Source organism: Pieris brassicae, chromosome 10 (genome assembly GCF_905147105.1).
Source record: "Pieris brassicae chromosome 10, ilPieBrab1.1, whole genome shotgun sequence".
Taxonomy (NCBI): Eukaryota; Metazoa; Arthropoda; class Insecta; order Lepidoptera; family Pieridae; genus Pieris; species Pieris brassicae.
In genome coordinates, this window is record NC_059674.1 from 5,450,788 (window position 1) to 5,462,055 (window position 11,268).

At 32.9% G+C, this 11,268-nt stretch overlaps 2 protein-coding genes across 11 annotated transcripts; one reads left to right on the plus strand and one right to left on the minus strand.

Annotated features, from left to right (window-relative positions):
* Positions 1–48: 48 nt before the first annotated feature.
* LOC123715755 lies at positions 49–4,890 on the minus strand. 8 transcript variants are annotated; one of them, XR_006754465.1, is made up of 7 exons: positions 4,674–4,890; positions 4,177–4,256; positions 3,362–3,431; positions 1,847–2,027; positions 1,016–1,218; positions 724–925; positions 49–290 (listed from the first exon to the last, which is right to left on the minus strand). XR_006754465.1 is itself a non-coding variant. In XM_045671023.1 (6 exons), exons 3-6 carry the CDS (start codon positions 3,424–3,426, stop codon positions 92–94), a joined length of 648 nt encoding a protein of 215 aa, XP_045526979.1. In that variant the 5' UTR covers positions 3,427–3,431; positions 4,168–4,256; positions 4,674–4,883; the 3' UTR covers positions 49–91. The 8 variants fall into 8 exon arrangements, 5 of the variants coding, with proteins under 5 accessions (XP_045526979.1, XP_045526976.1, XP_045526978.1 ...); XM_045671023.1 differs by lacking the exon at positions 724–925 and having other exon boundaries at positions 4,168–4,256; positions 4,674–4,883; XM_045671020.1 differs by lacking the exon at positions 724–925 and having other exon boundaries at positions 4,674–4,882.
* A 45-nt stretch (positions 4,891–4,935) lies between these two features.
* Positions 4,936–11,263, plus strand: LOC123715754 (zinc finger protein 567-like). Of its 3 annotated transcripts, XM_045671016.1 has the most exons (10): positions 4,936–5,156; positions 5,320–5,433; positions 5,563–5,705; positions 6,159–6,342; positions 6,720–6,928; positions 7,138–7,215; positions 7,594–7,707; positions 9,606–9,803; positions 10,834–10,939; positions 11,156–11,263. In XM_045671016.1, the coding sequence occupies exons 1-10, from the start codon at positions 5,058–5,060 to the stop codon at positions 11,210–11,212; spliced, it is 1,302 nt and encodes a 433-aa protein (XP_045526972.1). In that variant the 5' UTR covers positions 4,936–5,057; the 3' UTR covers positions 11,213–11,263. The 3 variants fall into 3 exon arrangements, with proteins under 3 accessions (XP_045526972.1, XP_045526975.1, XP_045526973.1); XM_045671019.1 differs by lacking the exon at positions 10,834–10,939; XM_045671017.1 differs by lacking the exon at positions 7,138–7,215 and having other exon boundaries at positions 4,938–5,156.
* Positions 11,264–11,268: the final 5 nt, after the last annotated feature.

The following is an 11,268-nucleotide window of genomic DNA, read 5'->3' on the forward strand; positions in this document are numbered from 1 at the left end:
TGACAATACCAAATCGTCTTTAATTTTATGCCTTTAAATAATAAAAAATCTATAAAACGAGTATTTATTTACAAAGTACTGAAACAAACAATTAAAATAGTTCCTTCACATATACACGATCGTCTACATGAGGTGGTTCGGTTACAATGAACGGTTTACCGTCGAACTGTAGATCAGTATAAAGTCGTTTGAAAATACACTTAAATCCACGCCTTTCTGCCGATTTGGCGGAGTACGCACTTGAGGTTTCCATACGGAGTAATCGAATATTATTTTCTTTTGCTGCATTCCTGAAAAGAAGGACTTAGTAGACTTGAGGTAACACATACTCTCAATATTACATAAGTAGGCCAGTCCAGTTTATTAATCCCGTTTTCGTACACCGCGGATATTTCTCAAAATTAACTAAATAACTTTAACGTGTTCCTAGGTGTTAGAAAAAACGGCTTTATGTGAATAGTACAACGCGGTCCGGGGTCTATTGCATTATAGTGGGGGCTAATTGTACACAGTTCTGAATATAAATTTTGATTAACAATGAATCTAATAATCGATGGGCACGGAAATATGCATTTGATTATATACGCAAATGCGATGCGACCTTTTGCCGTGTCTAGACAGAACGAAGATAATATCCAAAGACTATATTACGCCTTTTAAAGCATACTAACAAAACTTCTACACAAGCATAATATGTGTTTAGTTGTGTTCAATATAATTAACCTTTACGATTCTTTTGGCACGGCCACGCTTTTGCAGTGCCTCATGTGTTTGCACATGCTCTAACAGATGACTTCCGTGCCATCCGTCATCAAAAGGCACTTTTACGCAAATTGCGAGGCAGTAGCAGTCTCCTTAGTACTATAGATGACAGTACTCTGTGGCCAATTTGTTAGGCAGTTTGTACGTATATATTATAATTTATCTAGAAGTTGTATAACTGTGTTATTTATATTGTTATTGAATTGACATTTGAGAAGCATTATATCCGAAGTACATTATAGATTTTACTCACTCAACTTCAATCATTAACCGATTCATGACTCCTTTGTTCCGCCATTGAGAGTCAGTAGACGCCATCTTGACTTCAATCAAGTTCACGTCATTGGGAAACTTGCTCCAAATTTCTGTTAGCATTTCACGAACTATACACATTTGAATAATTGTTTTATATCTTGGAGATCGGCAATCTCTTAGAGCGTGTGTATAAATTGTCGGCTGAAATATATAAGTTTTTTATTGTCATTGCAACACAGAGAGATAACACTAAAAACAACGTGTGTGTATTTATATACACGCGCTAGACGTTATACTTCTTTGACGTAACTAGATAAAAACTTTTTAATTTTTTTATCTTTCGCCTTATTCTTTGTTGGTAGAAAAATCGACACTAACAATAGAAAAAAAAGGTATTTAAAACATTGAAAGTTTTATTATAACGCATTATCTAGTTAAATGAAGTTTATTTAAATATCTCAAAAAAATATTTCTACCTAATTAAAAAACATTTTTGAAGTTATATTTAAATACGAATGCAATAATATGGTATTCCCATTGATATTAATATTAAATACATTATAAGCTCCAGTTGCGACTGTCATCTCCGAGGTCGTAGGTTCGATCCCCCTGTGGACCAATCGTAAGGAAACCGGCGGTGCCTTACACCCAAAAAGTGGACGGCGTGTCAGAAACAGGAAGCTGATCACCTACTTGCCTATAAGATTGACAAATGATCATGAAACAGATACAGAAATCTGAGACCCACTTGTAAGGCCTCTTATACTTTAATAATATGCCTGAATAGAACTGTTTCTGATACATTGATTTCATACAACTGACAACTCACATTTGCAACCGGACAAATGTCACATAAAAGTGCACCGATAATGTTGCCATCGTTATCCTTTGCTTGAAAGGACACTCCCGGTAAAATGTGCCTGCAATATTCGTCTGAATCAAATGTGTCATCATTCTCAGACGTGCAGTACCCTACAGCCTTGTAAATGGGCTCATCTACATAGAATGTCCTGAAATACATATCGTATAGTTAAAAAGACTAGAACTTCTCATGATTTCACTAGTAGGCCTTTAGTAGGTTATTTTAATGAAGGCTTTAAAGAAACAGCAAGATTAGACATTGCAGCGTTTTGTGAAATTAGTCAGACCTATACAGATGCGTGACAGTTGAGAATGTTTAGATCAGCAGGTTAGCCATTTGCTTGAAGACTGTTGATTAAGTCAATAGTATATATTCTCAATTAAAACTTTCTGTTTACTGAAATGCAAACTACTTGAGACGGTTAAAATCTAAGTTGTTTAAATAGCTCTTTGAAGATTAGTACATATTAAAGATGCAAATAGGAAGAAAATTAATCTCAGGCGAATTATTTACTAACGTTGACGAATTGTAACAATCACTAGTTATGCAGTTACCACTGCATTTGATGATGAAAAGCAGACAAGACAGACAGATGTGAAACAAAGATTGACCCATTCAGAAGAGATTTGTGACGCCAAATGATATCAAGACAACACTGGATGATTTAACACAAACATTCACTTTGAATTTAAGAATATGCCGTTGGCTAAAAGACCAAAAGTTTAGGTTTTTTAAGCGATTATTTTATACATTATATTCTAGTTCCCGAATATGATGTTGGGTACATAACATCGAAGTAGAAGACAAAATGTACCGAATTCCAGAAGTTTAGCTTAGCTAGGGAGCAGGTGACCAAAATATCTATATTTTTTTTGTATTCAAGGGGTTCTAATAAATCGAATAGACCCAATTAAGCTACGTGCAAATGATTTAGTAGGGCTTAGTTCCGTTTTTACATCTTTTAATGCTTTTATTCCCCCCCCCCCTAAATAAAAGTAAGCAAAGCAAACACGTAATAGTACAGACGTATTAATTTTTTGAAGGAATCCGTTTCCAAGCATAGATAATGTGAAAAAAAAATTACTGTTGACGTAATCACGAAATAAGAAAATGAAAGACCCTTGATCCCCCTAGTGCTTACGTAATACTTGAACGGCCCCTTGTAGATTGTCTTCGTTATCTAAATGATATTCCATCACCCCAAAGGCAGATACGAGCAAATGATTACGCATCGTTTTTTTTACAAATTTAAACCCCTGTTACTTAAAAAAGCAGCAACGTACGACCTTAATTGTCGTATTAATAGGAATTAAAGTTTGAATATTCGGAAATACGAGCAAATCATACACTTAAATCTCCAGCTCCCTAGCTCTATGAGGCATATGAAAACTTTTACACGAATATATTAAGTGAATTGCATGCTTTGGTTATTTGAATTTAAATGAAGGAAAGCATAAGTTTTCACTTTAATCAGAATTATACCGTTTCATAAATTTCAGCACAGCCTCTACATCGTTTTCAGTTATGGGGCTAACGGAGAAGGCCATTGTTCCTAAAATAATTGGATCTTTTCAAATATTCAACAATAATGTCTGTACAGTGACCAGTTACTACAGGGCTTCTCTATTATAATACTAGTATTATTATAGCAGCCTGTTATAAAAAATATTGTAATTTTTTTTAATTTTACAATTGTTCAATGTTACAAATTTCGTTTAACATAACAATCAACATATTTAATATACACAGTTTAGGTTTTAATGATTTTGCTTATTAAAATGTCTCTACATATTTTATACTGAAGCAAATTCAAATTAGTATATTATTTTGTTTTCTGTGTTAAAAAGTATATTAGGTATTTTTACTGAAGGTAGGAGTTGAGTATTTTGGGGGTACCCCCATTTCCTTGTCTCTTAAGGTTAAGGCTCCAATAAATGCTTAGATCTACACTAGCAGTATTATGTACATACAGAATGATAGGTGGAGATTAGGTCCATATGTTCTGGACTATCAAAGTAGAAAAGTATAGATTGTTAGGACAACTTAGTTCTAAATTATCTATAAAAATAGACAATATATTATTGCAAAGCAACTTACATTCCTCAACAGAAATAGTAAATATTAATTGTAACAGTTATTATATAATTGTTACTGTAACATTTGACAAAACATAAAAAGTAGAGTCTGTAAATGAACAAAAAGAATAGATCTTGTTTTACAGAATGAGAAAGATATCCTGTTAGTTTCCAAAGATTTAGGAATTAATAAATATTTATAATTGTGTTTACCTTACATACCTTTTTAAGGACTAACAGGACTTTCTTGTAGATAATAGATTTTTGAGCATTAAGGTCCCTCTGCTTTTTTAGTTTCGTCCCTATTATAAGTTGGTTTTTAAATAAAGAAATTCTTATAGGATCTTATATATAAGAGTTACACTTTACTGTCAAGATATAAATAATGCAATTGTGTATCATGAATAGGAAAAATAAGCTATGTGATTATTGCAAAAAAGCACTTATTAACCAACCAACTCTTTAAAAAATTCAGGCCTAGGTATACTATAGCCTGTAAACCTACCAATAGTCTATTGGTATAGGCTGTTAATATATAGCGCTATTATTGCTAAGACAATTATCTAATATATCTATAAAGCAGTGTTTAAAACTTCTAGCGACATATTTCGCAGACATAAAAATTTAATTTGAAAAAAGTGATTTAATCCGTAAGTGAGAAGAAAACTGAATTAAAATTAGTAAAAATTTAACCACGTATAAAGACAGAACGAACTAACCTTAAATCTTAATGTTTTAATATAAAACTAGAAAACAAATGTAAATTCAATTCAATTACAAAAAAATGTATAAAGGAAAAATTAACGATGAACCACTAAAATATGATAAATTAATAAATAATAGATTACAATTTGTTATTTGAAAGCTCATAATGCGAGGCAGTCATGAGAAAGGAGGTATGTTTTCAGCCATTAAGGTTTTGATGTATTAACTGTCGGAGCACAGATAGAACACTCTATTCGACTATTTAAGTCTGTGTCAGTGTTGAGTGTGCACTGTGGTTATATTTGAATATAGGAGATAAATAAAATTACTTTATAATTTAAATTATTATATTATAAAGACGTATTTAAACTATACAGATACATCTTATTTATGTAAATATGGATAAAGAAGATCAGCCTTGTAATATATGTTTACAAAGACTGGGTTCACAACTGGATTTAAAATGGATAAAATTTTTGGAAAATTTTGGTATTCAGGTAGGTAATTTTACTTTATTGGTTTTACTGCTACGAGCTCACTGCTTACAAACCGTAAATAAAAAAACTTAAAGGCCATGAATAGTTGGTACATATACAAATTTTGTTTATTATATTCCTATTTTTTAAGTATATGATATTAATCATATTATTTAAATTCCAGGAGAACAATATATTTTTATGTGAATGGTGTAATCATACTCTTTTGAAGATGGAAAGGTTTATATTGCTTTTGCTGCATCCCAAAGACAGAGGGAGATATAAAGATCAGGAATTGGTAGGTAAAGCTTTTTATTTATAGAGGATCATTTTGTCATCCTTGAATGGCAGTTTAACTTAACAGGTGCTCAACATACACATGAAATATTTTATTATGCCATACTTTACTTAAACAATGCTGTTTCAGAATATTCAGAAATTGGATTCTATTAATATACCACCTACAATCAGAGAAATATATATTAAAGAAGAAACTTATGAAAGTGATGTTAATAATATTGGAATTGATGATTTAAACTATTCAGAAGAAAATGTTAGTGAGAATATAAGGTATTCCATATCCCTTACATTAGTTATTTTTTCCGAGTACAGAGTATGTATTATATTAAATTTACCATCTATAGAGCCTATATGAATATTGTGGCAAATAAATATAAACCTAATTTTCAAAACTACTACTAGTGTGGATTGTACAGCACTTACTATATTAGTCATTTGTAGTGTATTAATAGCTTATATTAAACATAATATACTAGCTGTTCAGCTCATGATATTTGGCCAATATATATTGTTGCATATAACTTAAACTTTTAAATAATAAGTGCTGTAAAAATGACTTAGCTTCTAAAATATTTTATACAAATAATATAAATAAGGTATACATAGTGTACCATTTGAACAATTGGATTGTTCATAAATAATAATCATAAATAGTTTATATTCTTCCTGCTAAACAATAATAGATTCATGTTGTAAAATTTTGATTGTTTTTTGTTATTTAAGTGAAACTAATGCATACAACATGAACTTTGAAGTAACATACCTATCACTTGATGACCAAAAAAATGAAATATTATTCAAAAAGAAATCAGTCAAATTTAAAAACATGTTGTTTAAATGTGAAAAATGTGGAATTGGTTTTGTGTCACACGAAGCATACAAGGATCATAATTTACGACATGATAATGTGAGTTTATTTTTACATTTAAACATTTCTTTATCTGGAATCAAATAAAATCAAAGTCGGGACCACAACTGTGTGTACTGTATACAGGTCTTACAGAGTGCAGCTTGTTATGCACTGGTTTGAGAGTCACTTAAGCCACTAGGCCAACCCTGTAGTTTTAGTTGCATAAAAGTGAATTATTTAAGTTAAGTTTAAATTATCCATTGATTCTTCTGTATTGGTACTAATTACCTATAGTGACAGTGTGTATAGAGACGGTTACGGTTTTTATACCATGCAATCAAAAGGTTACATAAGAGCTACTGCACAATATTGCCGTTGAAACTATTAAAAGTTATACAGTGCAGATGTTGTTATATGCTGTGTAATGTTTTTAGGACACAGCGATACACATTTGTCCCATATGTCACTTGCATTTCAAATCACACTTGGTACTGTCCCAACACAAATTATCGCATAAGAGGCGGTTTAAATGTGTGCTGTGTGGAATGACTTTTAAGAGGTGGGCACATGCTGTGGGTCACCGATTCCATTGTGGGAGTGAACCTAGCCTAACAAAGTGTGATCAGTGCCAGAAGATATTCGAGTGAGTGATATTTATAGTAAATTAATTTAATAAAATTATATGTCAACATGAGGATATTTTGTAACTTCATTTCAGTAATTGATTTTAAGGTATTCCATGCCTACACATAACATATAATGAATTTGACTACTAAAAAGCTTCTTACTGTATCAATGGCAAGCGATGTTATTCTAATATAAGCACACTTTAACATGTGTAATTTCTTTCAGTTTACAGTTTCAACTAGAAAACCAAATTGATATAATATGTTTCTACTACTTTCAAGCGAGCCATTTAAGGAAACGTCTGTAATTATGTCTTGTATTTATAATGTGTCTGTTATTAGCTCTTAAATTTCTTTACTAAACCTTGCTGTTCAAAGAAACAGTCCGGTCACAGTTAAGTAATCGCAAACGGACGATAGCGTTCTACGTATCCGTATCACACTGGGAGTTGTAAATCGAGAAATATATTTTTAAATTTTGGAAGTACCCTAACGACATTTCTATAAAAAGCGATCACTTCATCTACCCACATAAGTTTTACGATCTTGCGTAATTTAAGACTGAATAAATAACTAAGTATAACCTATTTCCATAATAAAAAATACTTGCACTCTGTATTCTATTTGTGATACCCTCCATAATGGTTTTTTTAAGCATAAAAGTAAGTAAATCTTGTTGCAGCAATCAATACGCTCTGGACATTCATAAGAAAATACATTCACGGAAAGAAAAATATATTTGCGACGAATGTGCCAAGTGTTTTGGAACGAAACAGCATCTTATCATTCATTTGAGGTTCGTATTCTACTTCAGCTATTTCGTACCACCATTAGCCGAAGTATTTTCTATTAAAGTTAAATGTATACAGGGTGCCCAAAAACTGTGGGACATTTAGGTAGGACAAAGTACCTTAATAGGATAAGGTCTTAAGAAAAGCTTTAAAAGTCAAGATTACTCTTAAAAACATTTTATATTGCGACCTACTACTGTGGACCTCCAATTGCTTAAAAAAAGCAAACGTCGATATTGACATCGTCATTAGCGGGAGTGATGGGGGTCTTGTGGGTAAAGTGTGAGCACAAAAGACACGAATAATTTGTACGATAATTATATAATTTAGATTGATTACTTCTAACTCCACAACATTTTATTAAATTAAATTATAACGAGCAATGGGTTCAAGCCACCGATCTCACATTTAAGCACAACCTACTCAACTCGGCCCAGAGTCTCATCACCACAATATTCCATTGAGTATTCAATCAGAACTGTCCAGCGTTCCCTGAACGCACTGTCCAAATTCAAGATGACTCGTTCCCACTGAAGGCATTTGCTCTGCTCTGATTGGTCGTAACAATATACGTACTTTTATTCGTTAAGTAACGATTCCAAACTATGAAACAAATGATAAAAAAACAAATCAAAAATATTTCTATTGCAAATCTCATTTATTACTTTTACAGTTTAATACATAATACAGGTCTCCATTGGCTGCAATGCAGTCCTGTAACCGTTCAGGCCAGATATCAATAGAAACACGCACTCTTTCCATGGAAAAATTATTTACTGCCAATCGTACGGATTGTGTTAGGGACTCAAAATTATCATGGCGTTTAGAGCAAGCCGTACTTTCTAAAACTGAAACTAAACTAAACTCTAAATCATAATCCAGCGGATTAAGATCGGGAATAGACGACGGCCAGTCTTCTGCTCTGATGAAGTCCGAAATGTTCGTTTCCAACCAAGACTGCGTAGACCGAGCTTTATGACACGGCGCCAAGTCTTGCTAGAAGGAGCATTCTTGGTTATTGAACATGGCGTTGTTAAGGGGCTTCACTGCCTTCTTCACTACCACTGAATGGTATCTTGATACACTTGTGCCGATGTTTTGATACCTTTTTCATATAAGTATGGTCCCACCAAATCATCACTCTGCATCACATCAGCCCACATTGCACTCTGTCGACTAATTGGAAAGCTTCCTTAGAGCTTTGAGCATAAATACGGTCATATTGTTTGTTAATCATCATTTGGTCATTTGTTAAAATATTGCGAAATTGTAAAAAAATCTCATCCGTAAACAAAAATTTTCTGTGACCTCCCTTTGCGAGTTAAGAAATGACCCTACTAGTATGTCTCTTATAGGCTACAAGTCCTTAGTCATCTTTTAAAATACGCGACATGGTTCTAGGTGTGATCTTCATCTCCCGAGATAAAATCTTTTACTTTCGGACAGGATTTCTTCGAATTCTTTCCCTTACTACTTTGACCACCTTTTCATACGAACACAACGTGGACGGCCAGATCATTTTCTGTCACAACCAGAGGAGGTCTAGAGGTTGTCCTATTAATAGCCCAGTACATAAACATTTTACTAATAAATTATAAAAATTACACAAAATAATAGCGTATGGAGAGTTTAAAAAATTGCATTGGGCTCCATACCTACTTTGTGTAATGCAATCATAGCGATTCGGTTCTCTATATCACCACACTGCATTTTAATCTCGCAAAATATTTTACAATGTATTGGCGCCAAAATGAGGAAACCAAATGAACAATGATATAAAAATGACAGATTCTAAATTCAAATGTAATATGTTGTTAATTTTCAATTGTAACAGTATTTATAAATACTTATTTATACTGTCAAATAGCCTATGCTTATCTAAATAATTGACTCTAATTTTTAGGATGCATACAGGTGTGAAGCCCTTCAAATGTACGAAATGCGATAAGTCTTTCTCGACTAACTCCAATTTGAAGACTCACAAAGTGGTGCATTCTGATGAGAAGATGTTCTACTGTGTGGAGTGTAATAAGAGTTTTAAATCTGAGAAAAGTTTAAAGAGGCACTTTGCAACAACGTCTAAGCATGTTGAAGAGAAAATGTAAGTGAAAAAAAGGACCTTGGTAACAAGAGCTTTGGTTATAAATTGTCAAGGGTCCTTAAGGAAAAGAGCGTTCCAATTCTTAAAGGCCGATAACGCACTCGCGACTTTGACACTGTCAATATTGGACACTGGCAATACCAGGATTGCCAGTGTCCACGGGCGGCGGTATCACTTTACATCCTGTGAACCTCCGACAAGAGTTAAAAAATTCCCCTAGTAGATTTTGAATGGTTGAGCTGTATTTTTGAATAACATTTTTTGCGACTAATACAAAGTTTTCACCTACGAGCATAATACAAAAACTCGTTTTAAATATTATTATTTTTATCTTATATTATAATTTAAAAAAAATATTAATCTAAATTGGTTTATAACATTCATAGTCGAAACTTGACAAATGTCAAATATCTGAACCGACCTAGTCGTGTTATTGATTTCTCGTGATGCAGGGATATTATTTTCTTATGACCGCGGTACACCTCCGCCTAAATATATTTTTTTTAATTTTCATAGATATTTAGTTTTTATATGTTGTTTTTAAAGTCAGGGTGACAAAGTACAATACTGGTATATTTTTGACTGCTTGTATAAGTTTTTCAGTAAATTACAAGTCCATCTTTCCTGTTTCAATCATTTAAATTGCCGAAAGACGCGTCCGAGCCACACGCGGAACCGCTCCAAAATGGCGGCCAACGGGCGGAGATGTAGATAGAGACAACGCTACGGTTTACGGTAGAAAGAGACAACATCATAGTCAGTTTTGTACGTTAGAGCAGGGGAGCTCTTGTTTCGCCCCCAAATGACTTAAAACGCACAACGTAACTATTGCAGTTTTGCATTGGAGTTGTGCTAACAGTATTAATGTCGAAACTGTCATTTTAATTCAACTTTTATTAAATCGCATTTCAATCTGTAATAATCGCAAAATAATTGTGAAATTGTTTCGTATAGAATACATAATGTTTCTTAAATTTCCTATAAGAAAAATGACAGACATATAGGTGTGTCTCACGCGCTTGTATTTTAGGTACTCGTGCGCAGACTGTATGAAATTATTCACATCAGCTGTGTCTTTATCGTCGCATAGGCGAAGCAGACATTTATCTACAAATAAATGTTTTATATGCGACAAGGTAATTTGATTTTAATATTTTGTATTGTTTTATTTATTACCCAGGTAATATACTTCCCAGACCGGGTCTTTCGACTTTATAGTAATAGCTAGGCGAGATTAAGTCCAGTACCCTTTTGGTTTTTGGAGCCAAGGTTGTGACTTCTAACCAACTATGACGGGTGGATTTTTCTTTTCGAACTTCGTCTTTTAGGTTTTAACACTTTTAACATTTCAGATATTCTCAAACAAGTCGAATTTGAAGAAACATCTCAAGATTCACTCTCAAAGATGATGGTTTGGAAGAGATATACGTAATTGAAGTCATATAATAAATATCATTACACAAAA

Bases quoted from the DNA above. Each gene is read 5' to 3' on its own strand.
- LOC123715755 (XM_045671024.1), bottom strand. From the start codon at position 3,426: ATGGCCTTCTCCGTTAGCCCCATAACTGAAAACGATGTAGAGGCTGTG. The intron at 2,028-3,361 runs GTATAATTCTGA...TATGTATTTCAG, and splicing joins GTGCTGAAATTTATGAAACG to GACATTCTATGTAGATGAGC. The intron at 1,219-1,846 runs GTGAGTTGTCAG...TATATATTTCAG, and splicing joins ACATTTGTCCGGTTGCAAAT to CCGACAATTTATACACACGC.
- LOC123715754 (XM_045671016.1), top strand. From the start codon at position 5,058: ATGGATAAAGAAGATCAGCCTTGTAATATATGTTTACAAAGACTGGGT. The intron at 5,157-5,319 runs GTAGGTAATTTT...TTTAAATTCCAG, and splicing joins TGGAAAATTTTGGTATTCAG to GAGAACAATATATTTTTATG. The intron at 7,708-9,605 runs GTTCGTATTCTA...TCTAATTTTTAG, and splicing joins CATCTTATCATTCATTTGAG to GATGCATACAGGTGTGAAGC.